This window comes from Microcaecilia unicolor, chromosome 11 (genome assembly GCF_901765095.1).
Source record: "Microcaecilia unicolor chromosome 11, aMicUni1.1, whole genome shotgun sequence".
Taxonomy (NCBI): domain Eukaryota; kingdom Metazoa; phylum Chordata; class Amphibia; order Gymnophiona; family Siphonopidae; genus Microcaecilia; species Microcaecilia unicolor.
The window spans coordinates 195369321-195393299 of NC_044041.1; the positions used below are offsets into that span (position 1 = coordinate 195369321).

The 23979-nt window shown below is 46.7% G+C and overlaps 1 protein-coding gene across 1 annotated transcript; it reads left to right on the forward strand.

Annotated features, from left to right (window-relative positions):
• The first annotated feature begins 6603 nt into the window (after positions 1-6603).
• SLC30A2 (solute carrier family 30 member 2) lies at positions 6604-23617 on the forward strand. Its single transcript, XM_030218461.1, has 8 exons — positions 6604-6850; positions 8752-8972; positions 12311-12457; positions 15317-15470; positions 19604-19784; positions 21272-21377; positions 21569-21703; positions 22781-23617. The coding sequence occupies exons 1-8, from the start codon at positions 6804-6806 to the stop codon at positions 22924-22926; spliced, it is 1137 nt and encodes a 378-aa protein (XP_030074321.1). The 5' UTR covers positions 6604-6803; the 3' UTR covers positions 22927-23617.
• The last annotated feature ends 362 nt before the right edge of the window (positions 23618-23979 follow it).

The following is a 23979-nucleotide window of genomic DNA, read 5'->3' on the forward strand; positions in this document are numbered from 1 at the left end:
CGTGCATTTGTCCAAACTTTGTAAGAAAGCCGAGGATTTCTTTATGAAAAACTCCCAGTCTGGTAGCAGGTGGCTCACCTTGCTAGTTTTTGGAGGAAATGTTTATAAAAAGACTGTGTTACTAAAAAGTACAGCTGCATTTTTAATTGTGCAGACTGCCAACTTTTCAAAAGCAGAAAGAGAGATGTACATTCACTTTGAAAACTTGCACCTGCTCTTAGAATGTGAATAACTTTTTCAAAAATCGGAGCAAACCCAGAGAGGGGAAGCTACCTTCCAATTATAGATGCAGGGTTTATGTGAGGGATTGGGGGGGGGGGGGGGACTGAGGGATCAAATGGCCGCATACCCCCGGATTCTATATAACACGCCTAGAGATCTGTGCTGAAATCGGCACGGATTCTATACGCTTAGCACTGATTTCAGTGGGGAGGGTGTGTGTGAAATTTTCCCTAGGAAGTGGCTCTATTTGCATTGTAACAAAAAAAAAAAAAAACCCCAATCCCACAAGAAATCAAGCAAGCCAAAACGAGGAAGTGGGTATGACCAGTGCGATAGTCCAAGTTGAAAGCCCAAGTCTTTAATAAGCAAATATGTAGTCACTTGCTTAAAAACATTACATCAGTACAATAAAAGCTGACATTTGCTTGAAGATGGACTCAACACGGTCCGTGTTTCGGCCTATGCCTTCATCAGCAGTCCAATATCTTAGCAAACACAACAGTATCCTGCAAGAACAGGCTGTGGACCGACTTACTGCGCTCCACAATCGCGCACCCTCCTTCACAGGAGAGCAGTTGCGTACCAAGGGTGGGGCGGTGGGGGCAGTCCACCCCGGGTGCACGCTGCTGGAGGGGTGCAGAGAGCAGCCGCGCGCCTGTCGGCTCCGCTGGTTCCCTGCTCCCTCTGCCCCGGAACAGGTTACTTCCTGTTCCGGGGCAAAGGGAGCCAGTGGAGCCGACAGCCGCGCGGCTGCTCACAACACCCCTCCAGCAGCGTGTGTTGATGCCAGGTATGCTGATGCGTCGGGGGAGGGGGCTGTTGATGCTGCGGGGGGGGGGGGGGGGGTTGATGCATCGGGGGAGGGGGGTGTTGATGCTGCAGGGGGGGGGTCATGCTGCACCCAGGGGGGGTGCGCAGCGGCGATCCACCCTGGGTGGCAGCCGACCTAGGAACGCCACTGCAGGAGAGCACTGAATAAACAACACAATGTTTGTAGCTCCCAGACCTATACTGTTTTAAAGGACTCTTACAGTTTGTCTTGCTGCTCTGGTTGAGCCATGGGCGTCTCCAAGTGAGGTGCATAATTACTATTGGTTTCGGGTCTCAGTTGACGCATGTAGGTGTGTCAATAAACACCTGCTACTCAGTGACGTACCTAGCTTGGTTGCCACTCGGGGGGGGGGGGGGGTCACCGCTGAACCATCCTCCCTGCCCCCTCCCCAAAGTGCATCACAACCACCATCCTTCCTCCTAGCAAGGGGGTGCACGGGGAGCAGTCGTGCATCTGTCGGCTCTGCCGGTGCCCTGCCCCAGAACAGGAAGTAACATCAGAGGGGGCAGGGGACCAGTGGAACCGACAGCCACGCAGCTGCTTTGTGCACCACCCCGCCCTCGGTACGCTACTGCCGCCACTGACATGGTATAAAGGCATCGTGCCTAAAGCGAGATGCGCTTATGCTGATTCGCATTAGTATTCTGTAACACCATCTTCGTGCACAGAGGTCATCATAGAATTGGTGGCCCGTGCACGGCACAGCCCATTTACACGGAAGCACCAGTTTAGAGAATTGACTCCATAGCGATGATTTACAAACAGCATTTAGCACAGGATTTCAGACACCGGAGTGAAGAAACAGCTTAGTGGTTAAAAGAGCAGCCTGTGAATGAGCAAATTAAAACAGAGTTCAAATCCTACTTCTGCCTCTCAGGGGCTTAGCCAGACCTCGACAGGAGGGGGGTCCAGAGCATGAGGTGGGAGGGCACAGTTTAGCCTGCCTCCCCCAGCCGCCAACCCCCCTCCCGCCACTGAACCTCCCCCGTTGCCGCCGCCAGGTACCTTTGCTGGTGGTGGTCCCCAACCCCCGCCAGCCGAAGTCTTCTTCAGCGCCTGTCTCCGGCGCCTTCGCTGATCTGTTTCTGTCAGTCCTGACTCCTTATGTCCTGCACGGGGCTACATACAGAACATGCACGCAGGACGTCAGGACTGACAGAAACAGATCAGCGAAGGTGCCGGAGACCGGCGCTGAAGAAAACATCAGCTGGTGGGGGTACCTGGCGGGGAAGGGTCGGCGGAGGAGGGGGGATCGAAAGTGGTGGGGGAGGGTCGGCAGCAGGGGGGGTCAAACGTAGAGGGGGCCAGGGCTAAATCTGTGGGGGCCCATGCCCCTGTGGCCCCCCCCACCTAGCTACACCCCTGCTGCCACTTATGCTTAACATAAGTGCCTGAAGAGATTCAAGTTTAGAATTCTTCCCTGATGCAGCGATGCAAAACGTAATGCCATGTCCTTTTCCTGTGTGGGAGAAGCAAACAGCTCAGACTGAGATAAATACCACCAATATGGATATGGAAATATATTAAAGATTTGATTAGACTGTTGAAGAGATGTGTTATGTGATGCAATGAACTGAAGAATTGAATTGAATAATGTTTACTTGAAAAACGGACCGATGAGGAATGGAAGGATTGGCATAAGAGTTTACTTATGCCTTATGATTTGCTATTTGATGGTCCACAAAAAATGTTTTGCTAGTGAACTATCTTTAGAGGGGTAGTAACATAACATAAGCACGTAAGCATTGGGACAAACAGAAGGTCCATCAAGCCCAGTATCCTGTTTCCAACAGTGACCAATCCAGTCACAAGTACCTGGCAAGATCCCAAAACAGTCAGATTTTATACTGCTTATCCTAGAAATAAGCAGCGGATTTTCCCATCCATCTTAATAATGGCTTATTTTTGCCAAACCTTGTTTAAACCCTGCTAAGCTAACTGCTTTTACCACATTCTGGTTGTGACCCTGGAACATATCGCCCTCCATTACCTCGGGAATAACCCCCCCCCCCCCCCCAATATTCAGCCCAGTGTAGTTTTAAGCTGCTGCTGTCAGTCATGAGCCCAAATAACACCAAGGAATCCTGTTTAGAAGGAATTGATCCACGGAATCTTAGGGGAGATTGGGTGGCAACACTGGTAATTGGGAAGCAAAACCAGTGCTGGGCAGACTTCTATGGTCTGTGTCCTGATTGTAACTGAATAGATATGGATGGTCTGGAGTGTAAATTTTAAGGGGCTCCGACGTTAGCTTCAGAACTTAGTACAAGAGCAGTGCTGGGAAGACTTCTACGCCTGTGCCCTGAGAATGGCAAGGACAAATCAAACTCGGGTATGCAAATAAAGTATCACATACCTTGTAAAATAAGTTTATCTTGTTGGGCGACCCTTCAGGTCTTTATCTGCTGTCATTTACTATGTTAATTAGACCCAGTTATTCAATACTTGATCCCACCCACATTGAATATCCAGGTTTTGCATGGTTACCGGCAGTTATCCAGGTTCCAGTCAATATTCAGACCGTTTTCGTGCCTTTTTGCTGTGGTTACTTTTACCAAGCACTTACCCGACGTGGTGAACTGGATTAGGAACTGGTTGACGGACAGACGCCAGAGGGTGGTGGTTAATGGAATTCGCTCGGATGAGGGAAAGATGAGTAGTGGAGTGCCTCAGGGATCGGTGCTGGGACCGATTCTGTTCAATATATTTGTGAGTGACATTGCCGAAGAGTTAGAAGGTAAAGTTTGCCTTTTTGCAGATGATACTAAGATTTGTAACAGAGTGGACACCCGGAAGGGAGTGGAAAACATGACAAAAGATCTGTGGAAGCTAGAAGAATGGTCTAAGTTTTGGCAATTAAAGTTCAATGCGAAGAAATCCAAAGTGATGCACTTAGGGAGTAGAACTCCACGGGAGACGTATGTGTTAGGCGGGGAGAGTCTGATAGGTACCAACAGGGGAGAGGGATCTTGGGGTGATAGTATCTGAGGATCTGAAGGCAAGGAAACAGTGTGACAAGGCGGTGGCCGTAGCTAGAAGGTTGCTAAGCTGTATACAGAGAGGTGTGACCAGCAGAAGAAAAGAGGTGTTGATGCCCCTGTATAAGTGGTTGGTGAGGCCCCACCTGGAATATTGTGTTCAGTTTTGGAGGCCGTATCTTGCTAAGGATGTAAAAAGAATTGAAGCGATGCAAAGAAAAGCTACAAGAATGGTATGGGATTTCCATTACAAGACGTATGAGGAGAGACTTGCTGACCTGAACATGTATACCCTGGAGGAAAGGAGAAACAGGGGTGATATGATACAGACGTTCAAATATTTGAAAGGTATTAATCCGCAAACGAACCTTTTCTGTAGATGGGAAGGCAGTAGAACTAGAGGACATGAAATGAGATTGAAGGGGGGCAGACTCAAGAAAAATGTCAGGAAGTATTTTTTCACAGAGAGAGTGGTGGATACTTGAAATGCCCTCCCGCGGGAGGTGGTGGAGATGAAAACGGTAACGGAATTCAAACATGCGTGGGATAAACATAAAGGAATCCTGTTCGGAAGGAATGGATCCTCAGAAGCTTAGCCAAGATTGAGTGGCAAAGCCGGTGGTGGGAGGCGGGGCTAGTGGTTAGGAGGCGGGGCTAGTGCTGGGCAGACTTCTACAGTCTGTGCCCTGAAAATGGCAGATACAAATCAAGGTCAGGTATACACATAAAGTAGCACATATGAGTTTATCTTGTTGGGCAGACTGGATGGACCGTGTGGGTCTTTCTCTGCCGTCATCTACTATGTTACTATGTTACCCTGTTAGCAAACTGAAAATCACCACTAACCAGGTAAGACCTTGCTTGCCTTGACTTACAGTTGACAGCCAGTGGCACCGTCTGGTTAGGTGTCGCCAGCCAAGGCGATTTGACTAGGAAGGAGCGTTAACTAGATAAGTTATTTTGAATGCCTGCCCCTTATGCAAACACTGGACAGTTGTGGATGGCATGAGATATTCCAATACCTTACTCTGACGTTGCCATAAATTTATACAGAACTGAAATCACTTTTAAAAATATTATACTATATGTTGTGGAATATTTACAGGGGATATCAGGAATATTAACAAAATCTGTTCAGAGAGAGTTTTTTCTAGAATCTGTAAAGCAGATCCATGCTTTCCAGTAGATATTAATTAACCACCATACTTGTATCAGGGAACTTAATGCTCTTTGGGGCAAACAGATAGCCTATTTAATTTGTTACATTTGTATCCCACATTTTCCCACCTATTTGTAGGCGCAATGTGGCTTACGTAGTACCGGAGAGGCCTTTGCAGGCTCCGGTGTGAACAAATACAGGGTGATGTTGTGGTAAGATCAAGTTCATGTGGCACAGCCACATTAGGGAATCGGAGAACGGAAGAGTTGTGTTATGTCCATTACATGGGATAAACATAAAGGAATCCTGTGCAGAAGGAAAGGATCCTCAGAAGCTTAGCCCAGATTGGGAGGCGGGGTTGGTGTTTGGGTGGTGGGGCTAGCTCTGGGCAAGACGTCTACGTTCTGTGTCCTGAAAATGGGGCTAGTTCTGGGCAAGACTTCTACGGTCTGTGTCCTGAAAATGGCAGATACAAATCAAGGTAAGGTATACACAAGAAGTAGCAGATATGAGTTTATCTTGTTGGGCAGACTGGATGGACCGTGCAGGTCTTTTTCTGCCATCATCTACTATGTTACGTGCTTTAGATTGGTTGTGTTGCAGAGATTAGGTATTTAAGTTGGATTGGTAGGGTATGCCTTTTTAAACAGGTTGGTTTTTAGTGATTTCCGGAAGGTTAGGTGGTCGTATGTGGTTTTCAAGGCTTTTGGAAATGGCACAGTTGTGAGCTTATGTAGGAAAAACTCCACGTGTGAGTTGTTTTGTATTTAAGTCCTTTGCAGCTTGGGCAGTGCAGATTTAGATAAGATCGTGTTGATTCGGATGTATTTCTAATTGGTAAGTCGATCAAGTCTGTCATGTAACTGAGGGCTTAGATGATTTTGTGAACCAGGGTGCAGATTTTGAAGACGATGCCTTCTTTGATCGGGAGCCAATTAAAATGTTAATACAGCCACTTCCTAGGATTTCATCCCCCCCTCCCCACTAGGTGCCCATCTAACCCCCGTTCCCTCACTCACCACCTAATCCCTCATAATTTGGGGGATCCCCCTATATCCCTCACATAAACCGAGTGTACAATTTGAAAACAGCAGCAGTTCCTGGTCCGACCCCTCTCTGCACCGCCCAGGCCCACCACACCCCAGCAGCTGTATGGGGAGGAGGGGGCGTGGCTCGTGGGGTCCGTCCGGAGAGACTCCGGAGCGTTTTCTTTCAATTAAGGACAGTCCGATGAGAGTTTGGCTCTGGGACTGTGTAACATCCAGCTGTAGTGTTGGGAGAGGGGCAAGATCCTGGTGGATGGTAGAGGAGGGGGCGCAAGATCCTTGCTGCTGGGGGGGGATGCATGGTCTCTCGGCTGCTGGAGAGAGGGAGGAGGAGGAGGAGGAAGAAGAGGGGGGGAGGGAGTCAGCCCAGGTGGGGAGAGCAGCAGAGTTTTTTTGCAGGCGGTTTTGTACTTGCATTGGAAGTTTGCACACGACTTGAGCAGCGCTACACACGGACCCCAGGAGAGAGATAAAAGCGTTACACACGAGGCAGCTGGGGCAATCGAGACGCCGAGCAGGGCAGGTCTGTGATCCGATCCAAGGAGGTCCAACTCGAGGTGGAGGGGATGGAGACAGAGGATGAGAAACGGCGCCTCCTGGAATCCAAAAGCCTGTGAGTAGTGTACCTGGGGGGGTGGGAGTGGGGGGAGGCTGTGCAGTTCTTGGAGATCCGGGGGTTTGAGGGTGCTCTAAACGTTAATCTGATTTCCACCCCCCCCCCCGCCCGCATGGTATGCACCCCCTTCCCCCCCCCCCCCCCCCCCCCCATGGCATGCAACCATTCCCCCCCCCCCCCCCCCCCCCATGGCATGCAACCACCCCGTCTTCCCAATGTATTGTGTCCTCTGTAGTTTTCCACTTCATGCAACCCTGGGGCTCGCCACTAGGGAGAAGATCGCAGGGAGTCGGGCACTCCCAAGGGCAGCTAACTTGGAAAAACGTCCAGAATGTATAACAAATTCCCTTATTTTATGGATTTTTTTTAAACGTTCGGCTGTGGTTTTAACTTGTCTCCCAATTTTTGTATAATATATTTCAATAGTAGGTTGCTGAAGGCATTACATTCAGGTAGGCTAGGTATAACTATTGACTGAGCTTCCCCTCCCCCAGTACTGATAATATCAAGTTGCTGGTTGCTTACAGTCACTTGATTACTTATTTTATAATCTCGCCTCCACTTAAGCAGTTCCATAGTTATTGTAAACCAATTGGAGCTGCTGCTGTGCTGATCGTCATCAGAAAGCTATGCAGACATCAAGCTATGAAGAGAAAGGCAGCTGAAAGAGAGGTTCAGGAAGGTTTTTGTTTTATTCTTATGGTTAAACAGCTATCCATAAAAATATTTAGTAGGGGAAAAATGGTGAAGGGACTTCATAAAAGCCAGCTCTGTTTCCCACAGAGAGCTGAGGCAGTGAAGGAGTCAACCTCTACAGACTGCTTGAGCAGTGTTGCAAGACGTGGAGAAAAAGGCAGTGAATTTTAGTGGCATTACCTACTATTTAGCATTTCTATAGCGCTACAAGGCGTACACAGCGCTGCACAAACATAGAAGAAAGACAGTCCCTGCTCAAAGAGCTTACAATCTAATAGACAAAAAATAAAGTAAGCAAATCAAATCAATTAATGTGTACAGGAAGGAGGAGAGGAGGGTAGGTGGAGGCGAGTGGTAACGAGTCAAAAGCAATGTTAAAGAGGTGGGCTTTCAATCTAGAAACATGACCATAGATAAAGGCCAAAAGGCCCATCCTCTTTACTCCTCAACTCTTCCTTTTCCTAGGCGATCCCACGTGCTTATCCCATGCCTTGTTAAATTCTGACACAATCCTCGACTCCACAGCCTCCACCGGGAGGCCATTCCACGCCTCCACCACCCTTTCAGTGACATAATACTTTCTTAGATTCCTCCTAAGCCTGTTCCCTCTTAACGTCATCGTATTCTTCCAGAGTTTTCCTTCAGTTGAAAAAGGCTCTCTTCCTGTACATTAACGCCCCTGAGATATTTAAATGTTTCTATCATATCTCTGAGGTTCATAATCCTGGCCCTAGCTAAACCAACTCCCCTTGATCTGATCTTTTTTTTTTGTTTTTTCCTTTCAGATTTGTATTCATTAATCCTATCTCCTACAGTTTTTGAAAGCTTCTCCTCCCAAAGCAACTCCTATCACACCAGGTGTAAACAAAATCGGGGGGGGGGGGGGGCGTTTCTGTGCTGCTTGTGCAGATCATCCACCAATGTGTGATAAAGGCGGTAAATAAATCCCAATAAATAAACATAGGAAAGAATATTACACAGAAACTAATGGCTGGCCCCAGGGAAAGTAAGGGGAGTGAGGCTGCCCTCCCTCAAGAAAAACAAAGTATCAGTATAATAAAACAGCAAGGCAAAACAAACAAACAAACCAAGGAACAAGACCAAAACAGAAAGCTACTCAGCTAAGAAACAGATGTATATTTTGAGGCTTCTACGTTTCCTACAGGACTGTGGATTAATTAAGACCTTTCTGTGTGGTGCAGTTCTTACGCAGGAATGCCCAGCAAGGACTTTCATGGCCAGATGTTTACCTACAACATGCCCGATCTGAATTCCATCGAACTGGGCCACCAGGGGAACCAGCACTGTCATTCCAGCCGTGGCTCGGGAGACGGCGGCTATGATTCGGAGAAAATCAGAGCCCGGCGCAGGCTGTATGTAGCATCTGTGGTCTGCCTAGTCTTTATGACTGGTGAAATCATTGGTAAGAAAATGAGAGAGGGCACTGGGACGTTTCAGTGGGCATTGTGTGCAGTAGTGTGTGTGTGGGGGGGAAGGGGGGGTCTTGCTTTGTTATTGTGGTAAAAATAATTGTTAATGACGCAGTAAGGATTTGGAAATAGACCAGGCAAACCAGAGAAAAACGAGGAGACTTCAGATGATAAGCAGTTTATTGGCGAAGACTCGACACAGTACCGTGTTTCGGTTGTTCGGTCTGCTTCAGGAGTCTTCTTGTGAAAAATGTATTAGCATCAGTTAGTCTATTAAGATGAAGAAATAAAGAAATACGCTCTTTAAAAAGACCTTTTTTTGTAGAAAAAGTCTTACACACAAGTTTCACGGACTTTTTCTACAAAACAAAAGGTCACATTTCTTCATCTTAATGCACCAGTTTTCATAGACTAACTGATGCTGTATCGTTTTCATTGTGGGATCTTGGCGGACCCTCACTGAAAAATAATTGTTAATCATGAAGTGTTGACCGTTCCCATGCTTGGTGCTGTCTCTTTGTAAACAACTACCTACAAATTAGTGTAGGTTAAACTCTTTTGATCAGTTAAAGTTCATATACAGGAGATCACATTTAGGGTAACCCCTGACTGGACAATGCCTTTTGACCTAAATATGTCCTGTGCTCGCTTGTTTGGAAGGAGGGTGCTGTGCTTCATCTGTTTTGTGTTAGCAACAAGGCAGTCTATGATGTCGGGCATGTTACCTCTCCCCTCAACCCCCTCTTGTCCCCAAACATAGCATGTCGGGGGCAGGGCATAAGCACTGCCATACTGGGAAAAGACCAAGGGTCCATCAAGCCCAGCATCCTGTCTCCAACAGCGGCCAATCCAGGCTTCAAGAACCCGGCAAAACCCATTAAAAAAAATAATTTTTAATAATGTTCAGTGGACTTTTCCCTCCGGAATCTGTCCAAACCCCCTTTAAACTCCGTAAGGCCAGCTGCTGTCACTACATTTTCCGGCAACCAGTTCCAGAGTCCAAGTACACGCAATTCATAATAATCGCTCCCAACAGGGAGCTCTCCAAGTTAAGCTAGATCGAGACTTACCTGCTTAGTCTTCAGCTCCTTCTCTCCCAAGCACGTTCAGTTGGTTAGATTATAGGTCATTTTGAGATCTAAGCAAACGTTTTCCACTTTGAAGAGATGACACAAATTCATTCTCTCTTGGAAACCGAGAAAAAATGACCCTGTGGCCAGTCTGCCCGTGCATCCAGCTACTCTCCCTTTTCACTCCCTTGAAGATCTTCTGTACTTGTCCCAAGCTTTCCTGAATTCAGAACCAGTTTTCAACTCCAGCACCTCCACAAATTCGCCATCCTTTTATAAGGAATTGCAGTAGGAATCTAACCCAGTTTTTCCCCCTGTGTTCTGAGCCCACAGCCCTAACCCCTAGGTCACACCTCATTCAGCACAAGTACAGTACAGGCACAGGTTTGTAGACCTTCAAGTCTCCTGCTTTGGGACTCCCATAGTAACATAGTAGATGACGGCAGAGAAAGACCTGCACGGTCCATCCAGTCTGCCCAACAGTATAACTCATATGTGCTACTTTTTCTGTGTACGTGACCTTGATTTGTATCTGCCATTTTCAGGGCACAGACCGTAGAAGTCTGCCCTGCACTAGCCCCACCTCCCAACCACTAGCCCCGCCTCCCTCTCCACTCTGGCAGAACGAGCAGACCCAGTGCCATGAGACCAGCAGCAGCGAATGCCAGCCAGGAGATTTGAACCTGCTACTCCCTTCCCATCCCTTAGCGGCAGTAGACAGAATCTCCAATATTGCTCTCCCATGGCAGCTCTTTGCGTGCTAGAGTGCCCTCTTCTGGACATTCATTATATCTCATGCACGAGCAGATTCGTGTATTTGTTTACATGGTGGAAATTCTATACCCGGGCACCCTAATGCTGCTTGCTGAAACGTATTCTGTAATGGCATCTGGGCACCTAGATTCTGTTTTAAAATACTAGCATAACCCAGCATTGGGACACTTTTTTTTTTTTTTTAGTTCAATAAGAGCGTCTTTTACTAAGGCGCACTAATGTTTTTAGCGAGCGCTGAAATTGTGGGCGTGCTAAACATTAGACACGTCTCTAACGTTTAGCGTGCCCACAATTTTAAGGCGTGCCAAAAACGTGAGCGAGCCTTAGTAAAAGACCCTCTAAGATTTTTTTTATTAATTTCAAGAAATATAGCATACTAGTGGAACCATGCCTGTTTCCTCAACAATGAAACAGGCCCTAGGAAGGCTGTCATGTAAGGTGGTTTTTTTCCCTCTCTCCCCTGCCCTCCCCTCCGTGTCCAGCAATTCTCTCCCTTCCCCTCCATGTCCAGTGATTCTTCTCTTCCCTGCCCTCCCATCCTTGTCCCACGATTCTCTCCTCTACTGTCCTCCCATCCCATCCATGTCCATCAATTCTCCTCTCCCCTTCCCTTCCTCCCTCCCTCGATGTCCCGCGATTCTCTCCTCCCCTAGATTTTTACCTGAACGTTCTCTGGCTGGCTGGTGCTGGCTTCCGTTTGTAACATCCCTCCTGACGTCAGCTCGCCTCCAGCGTTCCCTTCCCTCTCACTGTTCCGCCCTCTGACATCATTACGTCTTGACGCGAGGGCTGGACAGTGAGGGGGAATGGAACGCTGGAGGCTGGCCTGACGTCAGGAGATGTTACGAACCCAGGCAGACATGGAATGCTGGAGGTGCAAATTATTATATAGGACATGCCTGCAGTTATACCAGGCTGCACCTATCTTCAGTATTCTATAAGTTGTACATGAAAGTGGAAGCTCTGCCCGTGCCCCTCCCCCTCCCATACTACGCCACTTACATGCACCCTTATAGAATAGGGCTTAGCAGTGGCGTAGGAAGGTGGGGCGGTCCGCCCCGGGTGCATGCCGCTGGGGGGTGTCGGCGCCTCACTGGTTCCTTGCTAGAGAAAGCAGGGAACCAGCGAGGCGCCGACACCCCCCAGCGGCATGCACTTGGCGGATTGGCTCTCCCGCCTGCCCCTCACCGCCTTTCAGGTATGTTCTCGGGGGGGGGGGGGGTTGCACTCCGGAGGGGGGAGGGTGCGCAGCGCTGCACCCGGGGGGGGGGGTGCGCAGTGGCGACCCACCCCAGGTGTCAGCGGCCCTCGCGACGCCACTGGGGCTTAGTCGCTCTGCTGCCATGTGCATGTCTAGGTGTGCACTTACCCGTGAAAGTGGTGGTATATTCTGTCCATGTACGCGAGCACCCACTTACGGAATTGTCCTCACAGTACGCTACAGGCCATCTGTTCTCTCGGCTCATCTCTCTGCTCCAATCCTTTAGGTGGCTACCTGGCCCACAGTCTGGCTATCATGACAGACGCAGCTCACTTACTGACGGACTTCGCCAGCATGATGATTGGTTTGTTTGCCCTGTGGGTGTCGTCGCGCCCAGCTACGAAGACCATGAACTTTGGCTGGTACCGGGCAGGTAAGAGATGGCATGGGGGAGGGGTCCCACTTCCAGTTTGAGAACAAGCTGTTCTTCACCAGCAGTCACGCTCGGACTGCTACCACGAGGAAGGATTGGAACTTGGCCATGTTGGCAGCAAGTCTAAATGCTGGCAGCAAAAGTACTTATTTTGAGCAGGCATATGATATATATATATTTTTTTTTTTTTGTTACATTTGTACCCCACGCTTTCCTACTCGTGGCAGGTTCAATGCGGCTTACATGGGGCAATGGAGGGTTAAGTGAGTTCCCAGAGTCACAAGGAGCTGCCTGTGCCTGAAGTGGGAATCGAACTCAGTTCCTCAGGACCAAAGTCCACCACCCTAACCACTAGGCCACTCCTCCACTGTTGCTACTATTGGAAATTCTACAGGGAATGTTGCTATTTGAGATTCTACATGGAATGTTGCTATTCCACTAGCAACATTCCATGTAGAAGTCGGCCCTTGCAGATCAACAATGTGGCCGCGCAGGCTTCTGCTTCTGTGAGTCTGACGTCCTGCACTACTTTGCCCATGGCAAAGGCTTTGATTATTGCCATCTTAATAGGCCTCTGAAAAACCTGGGGGAAAATCAAAGTGGCAGGTACCCCAGGGATCTATACTGGGACCATTACTGTTTAGTATATTCAGAGTTGGTAATTGAGTGGTGCTTTGGTAGGGATAGTATATAATCAAGCAGGGTAAACGTATCACACTTTGGAATTCCTAGGAGTACAAATGCCATGTGTGGCAAGAAAGAGTATAGTAGTTGGGGGTATAGCACAATCCACCTGATCAAGGTGATTGAAATTTTACTTAGACCTGTGTTAACGAGCCTTAGTAAACATACCCCTTAGTGTTTTACACACATTGCTTGTGTCTTTCTTAGACTGTTATATTTTGTCATTTCTCCATGTTCGCTGCTAGTCTACCATGTAACTATTGGCATGGAGCATTCCTGGAATTTAAATTTTCTAAGCATTTAGCTATCTCCTTACTAAGGAAAGAATTGTTCAACAATTTTATTTCTCTTTGGTATCATTCTGCACTCTGTTTAAACGTGTATACATTCCAACAGCTTGTTCAGGGTTTTTTTTATGGAAAGGGAACAAAACACATTTTAAATACAGGCACTTAGCTTATGCTTCCTGGCAGGGAGACTTGGGTTTGCTTGACTTAGATCTTTATGGTAGAGTTTGCCATCTAAGCAGATACCCGATTGGCTGAAATCAACAGATGTTTATACTCCTATGTTTTATGAAAGTTTTTATTGCTCCCTTAACACCTGGTTATGTTTTACATACTTCCCCTAAGGCCATACCATAGTATGTTAAATCTAGTTGTTTTTCTTGCTGCTGACACAGACGTCCGTGGCCGTATTTGTTACCTGGGAGTGCTAAGGTTAATAAGACTACTTTTCTAAAAAGGTCTGCTTCTTTTTATACCTCCAGTTGAGGCAGTATAATTCTTCTTTACCTGTTTCTGACTAGTAGAAGATATGATGGACCTTTTTGCTTGGGGATGACGTAACACCTAGGGTGTCCTTTTTATTATAAGGTCCTATGAGCGGATTTGCCACCCCTGAACTTTCAGAAGGGTGCTGAAGCATGGTCCCATGACTTGGGAATTGAGATTTCTGCTGAACTACTGCAGAGTCTGATCTGTAAGACATTAGTGAAACTAAATCTTGTGATTCACAGGGAATGACTGACAGTAAAAATTCTTATGTAGTGCATACATTTCTCCAAAAAGATCTGTTCGTATGAGAATCTTACAAAGTAGTCAATGTCTAAAGTGTACAGAACAAGTAGCCACACTAGGGCGTTTGTTTTGGTCTTGTCCAGCTATTCATCGGTTCTGGAGAGTTGCATCCCATATACTTGTTATACTTTAGTGGATATACCTTCCTTCGCATAAGAACATAAAAGTAGCCATACTGGGTCAGACCAATGGTCCATCTAGCCCAGTATCCTGTTTTCCAAACAGTGGCCAAGCCAGGTCACAAGTACCTGGCAGAAACCCAAATCGTGGCAACATTCCATGTAGAACCCCGAAGAATAGCAAGATTCTGGAATCCTAAAGAGGGCCAAGATTCCGTGCAGAATCTCAGAGTAGCAACATTCCATGTAGAACCCCGAAGAATAGCAAGATTCTGGAATCCTAAAGAGTGACAAGATTCCATGCAGAATCTCAAAGAGTAGCAACATTCCATACTACAAATCCTAGGGCAAGCAGTATTTCCAGGCAACTTCCTCGTGTCCCCTAGTCTTTGTACTTTTGGAACGAGTAAGGGGCATACTTTTATTTGATAACTATGCCACTATGGCAATTAAACCTGCTAAGGTGCAGCAAATCTTGCTGTTTTGTATGTTTTTGTTAGCGTGAAGGACAATCCTGTTACAATGACGGCGTGCGGAAGCATCAAATGTAATGCAATGTTGAACTTGTTGTATGCTGTGATGATGTTAGAATGCTACAGTGCAGGTTGGGGTCATCCTGGATGCTGGAAGAAATTTCAGCAGGTATGGGAGCCACTATGGGGTGTTGTATCGCACAGAGCATGAAGTTAGGTCTTAAATTGTTGACGACTTAGCTTTCTGCCTATTCCAAGGATATGCACGCCAAGACTTGGTTAAGAGCACACCAAGAGGGGGGAGGGTTGGGGAATTGTAAAGATGGAAGCTGTGTTTTGTTTATTCATGGTTCTTAATAAACAAAATGGAGGGCGGGAACCATGGATACATACGATTTGGGAAGAAGATGGTCAGTATGGGTGCTAAAAGGAGACAGTCTGTGACTTGCCTTGGGGGGTCTCCAGATCTCTTAATCCCGTGTTTGGATTTTCTCTTTCCTATAGAGATTCTCGGAGCGCTGTTATCTGTACTTTCTATTTGGGTTGTGACTGGCGTCCTTGTTTACCTGGCTGTGGAGAGACTGATGTCCAACAACTATGAGATTGAAGGAGGAACCATGCTTATCACCTCTGCCTGTGCCGTGGCCGTAAATATCATGTAAGTTTGACCTCCCGAGTAGTGCAGCGGATGCAGGAAGGGGGCGGCCATTTTGTGCACTGATGTTTCATGTGCACACCTTGACTGTACTAAGCAAAGTATGTTTTGTACTGCGTCAGCGCTGTGGGATGCCCTGCCAGCTCCTTTATGCACAGAGCTAGTTTGGGATCAAACTGATTTGACCCCAAATAATAATCCTATTCGGCTGAGTAATAATCTAAAGCTGAATACAAGTACATAAGTAATGCCACACTGGGAAAAGACCAAGGGTCCATCGAGCCCAGCATCCTGTCCACGACAGCAGCCAATCCAGGCCAAGGGCATCTAGCAAGCTTCCCAAACGTGCAAACATTCTATACATGTTATTCCTGGAATTGTGGATTTTTCCCAAGTCCATTTAGTAGCGGTTTATGGACTTGTCCTTTAGGAAACCGTCTAACCCCTTTTTAAACTCTACCAAGCTAACCGCCTTCACCACGTTCTCCGGCAATGAATTCCAGAGTTTAATTATGCGTTGGGTGACGAAAAACGTTCTCCGATTTGTTTTAAATTTACTAAACTGTAGTTTCATCGCATGCCCCCTAGTCCTAGTATTTTTGGAAAGCGTGAACAGACGCTTCACATCCACCTGTTCCACTCCATTCGTTATTTTATATACCTCTATCATGTCTCCCCTCAGCCGTCTCTTCTCCAAGCTGAAAAGCCCTAGCCTCCTTAGTCTATCTTCAAAGGGAAGTCGTCCCATCCCCGCTATCATTTTAGTCGCCCTTCGCTGCACCTTTTCCAATTTCACACAGGATGACTCTGGTGTCTATGCTGGGTCGACATGCAGCTTTCTTTATACGTTACTACTTCGCTTGACCTTTGTGTTGTGAAGTGAATGTTCATATTTCAGTTCTTATGTCTTGTGTTAATTTGGCTATTGTAAGTGACATATCTTAGGCTTTTTGTATGTTATGGAAGTGTTGTTAAATATGACTTAAAGAAAGTGGGTAAATGAAGTCCTGTTTGGAGGTACTTAGTGAACGAAGACGAAGCATAAAGGCATCATTCTCACAGGATAGGCCAGTCAAAAAACATTATAACCTCCACTTTAAATAATCATTAACCTTATCGATGAGAGAGTTCGTTCCACCTTTTTGAATACATTGGCGATGTAATTTTATAATGAATGCTCATTCACGATTCTATTGTTTCTAGAAAGTGTGGGATACTTGTACACATAGAAGAAAGGGGTGGGTGGAAAGATAGGTTGGATCGGGGGATGTAGTGGGTAGGGGTTGGTTAGCTTGGGAGGAGGGTGGCATATATATTGATGAAGGGGGAGGGTATTTCAAAAACTCCTTGTCACAGTGCTGGTAGAGTATATTGTTTTGGTTCTTTTGTGTATACAAGTGTTATTGCTGTTTGGTTTGGTGACTTCAATAAAATATTTAAACATAAATAATCATTAAAACACAAATATGTCGAGAGATGCTGCCAGTTCAAATTGCAAATAAAACCTGGAAAGTCAACTGAGCTTAAGCAATTTTATGATACACAGAGCCCAGAGGGCTGGAGGTCGCACTCTGCTATCGGTGAAATAATAGCCATTGACGTTGGCCTCTCTGCATTGCTGGATTATTGACTTTAAAAACCTAACATTCACTCTAGAGCCTAGATACAGACTATTGACAAGGCAATATTTTTCAGCAAAAGGGAGACATACCTCAATAAATGTTTGATGGAATAATGAAAGTATTCTCAAACAATAAAATATACTGCAGAACAATTTTCCTGTCGTTTTGCCACATGCATCGACCTAAAATTTAAATCACAAACAATAATGGATGAATTAAAATGGACTGAGTTAAAATGAACATTTTCTCAACTACACATGAACTTGTTTATTTATTTATGGCATTTATACCCCGCTCTTTCTCGCTCAGTGCGGCTTACAGGATATGGTACAGAGTATCATAGAGATAGCACAAAGTAAGGTACAGGTACACAGAGTATGGTACGAAGTGTAACAGAGATGATCCAGTTGTAAGGAGTAGTACAATTGGGAGAGAAGTGGGGGAGAGGATTGGAGTATGGGTAGTGTGTTTAAGTTCGAGAATTAAGTTGGGTTATTTGGGTAAGCTTGTCTGAAGAGGTAAGTTTTCAGCAGCTTTCGGAAAGGTAGGTGTTCATTGGTTGTTCGGATGTGTCGAGGTATTGCGTTCCAGAGTTGGCTGCCTATAACGGAGAAGTTGGATGCATAGTAGGTTTTGTATTTGAGGTTTTTGCCATTGGGAAGATGGAGATTAAGGTAAGTACGAGAAGATTTGGACCCGTTCCTGGCTGGAAGCTCGATCAAATTGTTCATGTAGCTTGGAGATTCGCCATGGAGGATCTTGTGGATCATTGTGTGGGCTTTGAAGTTTATGCGTTCCTTGATAGGGAGCCAGTGAAGTTTTGCACGACGTGGTGTTGCACTTTCAAATCAAATCAAATGTTCACATGGCTCATCCTGGAATTAACTGAAACTGGGGATGAAACTACAGAACCTAACAGAAAATGTCAGGAAAGTTCTTTGGGTGCATCTGATTTTTGGGCTGCAGGGGATTCTTTTAATCATGAAATGCTCTGTGTAGGAAAGATTCGTCAACCTCGGAGCTGGAAACTGAAACTAACGATTTCTTTGCAGCGCCATGTTTACCAAGAAATGAAGACCCAGTTCTATGGTTGAAATGAATTAGCAAACTTTCCCAAACCTAAGGATACATGCTAAAGCGTTTCTGGCCATTCCTTCCACAAGCGGGCAACATGAAAGACCATTCAGCCGAGTTGGGGGCCACTTTTTCTGAAAGCAGAACTTGCCTTTCCCAAGAAAACAGAGAACATTTGGGATGCCTTTTCCTAAAGCTTAGCTCGAGGTATCTGCAGCAAAGTCCATAGGAATAAAATGGGCCCTGCTGCAGATAACTCAAGCTAAGCTTTAGAAAAAGACCCCCTTGATGTTTCTGAAATTAAACTTGGCAAATGTTCACTAGGTCTCTTGAGAACAATTCTTAGTTGTAATAGTGGAGTCCTTAAAAATCATAAAAGAATAGCAAGGCTCCTTAAGCACGTCAGTAACATAGTTTCACGTTAATGTTCTGTAGTCAATTATTCATGTTCGGTATTTGGCCAAATAATGTCTTCAATTTTTTGCGTTCAGCAGTATAGGGCAAAAAAAACGTTACTCAGTCGAGAATTTTCTCACAGGCAGCACCAAAGATCCACCTCTTTACCCTGGCATCCTACTGGCATACCTGTGGCAGCCAGTACATAAGTAATGCCATACTGGGAAAAGACGAAGGGTCCATCGAACCCAGCATCCTGTCCACAACAGCGGACAATCCAGGCCAAGGGCACCTGGCAAGCTTCCCAAACGTACAAACATTCTATACAATCAAGCCATTGTGACATCACTAATGAGGTTGGCTCTTATTGGTGGAATGAGCCACTATGACATCACAATAGGTTAAATCACTGCTCTATGTAATAAAGGTGAGCCAAGTAGAGGACATAAGTACATAAGTAATGCCACACTGGGAAAAGACCAAAGGTCCATCGAGCCCAGCATCCTGTCCACGACAGCGGCCAATCCAGGCCAAGGGCACCTGGTGAGCTTCCCAAACGTACAAACATTCTATACATGTTATTCCTGGAATTGTGGATTTTTCCCAAGTCCATTTAGTAGCGGTTTATGGACTTGTCCTTTAACAAACCGTCCAACCCCTTTTTAAACTCTGCTAAGCTAACCGCCTTCACCACTTTCTCCGGCAACAAATTCCAGAGTTTAATTATACGTTGGGTGAAGAAAAATTTTCTCCGATTTGTTTTAAATTTACTACACTGTAGTTTCATCGCATGCCCCCTAGTCCTAGTATTTTTGGAAAGCGTGAGGAAAGCAGTAGGATAAATACGAGTCTTTGTTCCCCTCTCCTGTTGCCTCCACTGGGGGGGGGGATCTCTTTCTCTATACTTTCCGCTAGAATTTTCTTCTCTTCTTTCTTTTTTTTAACATTGAAGTTGCGCTTGTTTTCCGGATACTTCTAATTTAGCTTGTAACCGTTGAAAGGTGGGTATAATGAATATAAATATGTTCTATTTCTCTGTTGCAGAATGGGGGTCACCCTTCATCAGCCAGGGCATGGGCACAGTCATTATGTACCTTCAGATTCACACGCCTCAGATTCAAGGGACAGGCGGGATCCCAATGTGCGAGCAGCTTTCATCCATGTGCTGGGGGACCTGCTGCAGAGTATTGGGGTCCTGGTCGCTGCTTTTGTCATCTACTTCGAGGTAAGAGTTGGTTCTGGCACGACTTAACTCCTGAGGGAATTCTGCGTAGTTGCACAACGTTGAATTGGTACAGAATTTTGCGCCAACGCAGGCATTTCTGACTCTCCTCCACCTCCCCCCCCCCCCATCTCCCCTCAGAGACTGTGCAATTAGAAGAGGAGAGTTGTTTGACTGCACATCGAGTCACGATCTCCTCCTCTGCCTGCCTAGACCTGTCTGTCCATTTGAACCGTGCTGGTGTTTTACAGCTGTGTTGATGGAGTTGAGGAGTGGCCTAGTGGTTAGGGTGGTGGACCTTGGTCATGAGGAACTGAGTTCGATTCCCACTTCAGGCACAGGCAGTTCCTTGTGACTCTGGGCAAGTCACTTAACCCTCCATTGCCCCATGTAAGCCGCATTGAGCCTGCCATGAGTGGGAAAGCGCGGGGTACAAATGTAACAAAAATAAGATAAATGAACAGCTGGATCTAGGCTGGCAGAGGTGACGCACAGAGTCTAGTATACAGCTTTGTGTGTGTGTTCAGGGCAGGGGTAATTAATACACAGGGTTGAGGGTCACTGGGGGTGCTGTGGAGGAGAGGGGAGAGGGAGGCTGAGTGTACTCCATAGAAGGCAGAGCAAGGTTGAATGTGTGTGCCATGTGGTGATTGTTTTCCCCCCACTCTCAATCTGAGAGTTTGCAGTGGGGACGGGAGGGGGACAAAGCAAGCTCTGAGAGTGTGTCATTGGTTTGTGGAAATTAAGCTGGAGGGTGGGACAGAGAAACAAAGCTGGGGAGAGGAGGTGGGGGAGTGTGCCTGGGGTTTGGGGGGGGGGGGAGAATGAGAGGTGGAGGTATTGCATGCAGAGAAGACCTTGTGGGCAGATAGGATTAGGGGTCTTGCTGGGAGTTAAAGGGAAAGAGACCTGCAAGTGGAACCGAGGAGAAAAAGGTGGGGGAGTGGTCAGCTCTTATGATAGAGGGTGGAATTCTGTGAAAAAAAAAAAAAAGAGCCACTGCAAATTATGCAGAATTTTAAATTGTGTGCAAAATTTTTCACATTTTTGTACAGTATTCCCCCAAGAATAAGAGATAGAAATATGCGGTGTGGAAATCAAGGAAAATGCAGGTGAAAGGTTTGTGTGCTCATAAGTCTTTGATATGTCTCTTCCTCATATTGAGAACTGGGAGACATTCATCACAGCAATGCAGGTGGTGATTACTTTATTTTTATACTTGAGATACAGCCTGTAAAGCAATATCCTCTCTTCATGATTGTGGCTTCAGAAAAGGAAAGGGAATGGGGCTTGATATACCGCCTTTCTGTGGTTTTTGCAACTACATTCAAAGCGGTTTACATAGTATATATACAGGTACTTATTCGTACCTGAGGCAGTGGAGGGTTAAGTGACTTGCCTACAGTCACAAGGAGAGGACAGTTCTCTGCAGTTACTGACAATTCCTGTCTAGCTGAAATGGTAGGACTGTTTTCTCTCTCTCTTTCCAGCCTCAGTATAAAATGATAGACCCCATCTGCACCTTCCTCTTCTCGGTCCTGGTTCTGGTGACCACCCTTACAATCCTCAGGGACGTCTTGCTGGTGCTGATGGAAGGTGAGACGTTCAGGACTTCCTTGTACCCTGCTATGAATGTTCTTCTCCTTAAACCTTCAAAAGAGGGAAGAGCGTGAGATGTTTCATTGAAGCCCCTTCCTACCCCATCCCCCCCCCCCCAATCTTATCGCTTCTCGTAGGCGGATTTGGTACATATTAACCCCGTGTGTTTTCTCTGTTTACCTTCGTAGGGACACCAAAAGGAGTGGATTTCAATGATGTCAAAGAGACATTGCTTGCAGTGAATGGCGTGAAGGCCCTTCACAGTCTCCATATCTGGGCTCTGACGGTCACCCATCCTGTGCTGTCTGTCCACATCGCTATACGTAAGTAATCTGGATTCTCTGGCACTGAGAAGGGGGGGGGGGACAGCTGTATCTTCTGCAGGACCCTTCCCACAAGGTTGACCCTATGGAGATGCAGGACCCAGAGCAAATTAAGCAGAATGAGCCCCTATCCCCAGGATTAAGAGCAGCTGTCCTTTTGCCTCCCCTTCCCACCCCAACACTGCAGGTTGCATAGTTCTGCACTCTTTCTCATCCTGTTCTCCAGAGATCCCATCAAATTCTCCTCTTCTCTCTCTTGCTCCTTTCCCCAATGTTGTCACTTGGCGTGGCAATGTTTGAGAGGTCTTTGAGCGTGATGACATGTAAAGTCGGAATTAGTCTTAATGTGTAGCCCTCTCCCTCACCCCATTTTCCTAACTTCTAGTTGTATAACAATTTATATGGCCAAAAGTTAATATTTTACTTTGGATGGGTTTGGCAATGGGCCATGGAAAGTTTAACAGCAGCTGGACTACCAGAAACTTGCCTTACAGTCTAAGACCAGGGTTCTCAGCTCTTAATAACATAAGAATAGCTAGCTGGGTCCCGAGGTCTGAGTTGAGAACAATTAGTCCAGTGGTTCCCGAACCTGGTCTTGGAGTACCTTTGCTGGTGGAGGTCCCCAACCCCTGCCAGCCGAAGTCCTCTAATCCAAGGCGGCCACGTTGCTGATCTGCAAGGCTTCTGTTTCTGTGAGTCTGACGTCCTGCAGGAGAAGAGGACTTTGGCTGGCGGGGGTTGGGGACCCCTGCCAGCAAAGGTACCCGACGGCAGCAGGGGAGGGTTGGCGGCGGGAGGGGGGGGTCAAAGGGGTTGGTGGCGGGGGGGGGCCAGGGCCAAATCTAGCTACGCCCCTGGTCTGGGGTGCCTCCACGATCAGGTTCAAAAACCACTGTGCTACCCTCTCCCACCCCCAGAGGTGTACGGCAGTGCCAGCACTAGGGCTGCACACAATAAGATCCCGTCTTTCCCAATGTGACAGCAGCCAGCCCCAGCCTTTCCTCCTCTCTGCTTTGATTCCTGCCCTTTGACTCCTTTTTTTTTTTTTTTCCTTGCTGCTTTGCTGTGCCGTTGCAGATGAAAACACGGATGCCCAAAAGGTGCTGAAAGAAGCCAGCCGCCAGTTGCAGAAAAAGTTCAACTTTAACACCACAACTATCCAGATCGAAAACTATTCAGAGGACATGAGGGACTGTAAGGAGTGCCAGGTCCCCTCAGACTAAGGAGGTGGACAGTCCTCAGTGTGGAAGCTTGCAGCGTACGAGACAACATGAAGCCCTGTGCCCTGCTGGAGTAACTGGGCGGCAGTACTGCCAAAAAAAAAAAAAAGACAGAGAAACCCCTCTTAATAATGACGACAGACCTCCTCTTCTTAAGGACTGTTCGGTCTGTTGCTTCAGCTCTACAAGGAGCAGGAAAGCGGTTGCTGGAGTGGAGGACGCTCCAGCCCCCCTGCACCTACCATGTTTTTCCTCAGTCTTCGGTATCCTTTGGTCCTACGAAAGGGCTCAAAACTGAACTGATACGGACTGCTTTTTGCCCTGTCAGAATGCTGGAGGCAGCTCTTTTGATACTGTAATAAAATGTATTTGTACCCATATTTCCTTTCCCCCCCCCCACCCTTAATTTATCTCTGTGTGTCCCTCCTGCGCCCTTTTCTTGGTGATTAAAATGGCAATTCTGTAACAGGGGCCCACATTTAAACTCTAGTGGAGTTTAGAGAGAGTTACCCCATATGTAATTGGCAGGAGGGCTATTGAGTGCTATTCTGTAAGGTATGTAAAGGTGAAGGGGGTGTTAACATGGGTGGAGCAAGGAAGGAGCAGGGGCGGGGCTTCCTGTTAACAGGCATAACTTACAGAACATGTCCCTGTCACAGTCACATGACCACAGTTATGGCTGTGGCTGGTGTAAGCGCATCCATGCTGGGTTGGGCTAGTATTCAACACGGTGTCTGGAAAAAAAGGTTCCCCCCCCCCCCCCCCCAACATTTTTTTAAATAACCCCAAACCATCTGCCTGCAGAAGAAACTGCCTAAAATTCTAGAAATTTCTGAGTACTTTATTTTTCAACAAGATAGGGATCCGGCGCATTGAGCTTACAAAACAGTTGAGTTCTCAATTACTGACACCCAAAAATTCATTGAGCCAACAGCTCAGTGGTATCAAAGACTTCATAAATGTGTCAAGGTTGAACATAAATTATGAATTTAAGTAAGAAAAAAACCCCCATTATACTAATGTATTTGCAAAGACTATATATTAAGGGTATGTTTA

What these genes read in the sequence shown, in the direction of transcription:
- SLC30A2 (XM_030218461.1), top strand. Translation starts at nt 6,804, where the DNA reads ATGGAGACAGAGGATGAGAAACGGCGCCTCCTGGAATCCAAAAGCCT. An exon ending in CTTTGGCTGGTACCGGGCAG is followed by an intron (nt 12,458 to 15,316) that starts GTAAGAGATGGC and finishes TCTTTCCTATAG; the next exon opens with AGATTCTCGGAGCGCTGTTA. An exon ending in GTCTGTCCACATCGCTATAC is followed by an intron (nt 21,704 to 22,780) that starts GTAAGTAATCTG and finishes GTGCCGTTGCAG; the next exon opens with ATGAAAACACGGATGCCCAA.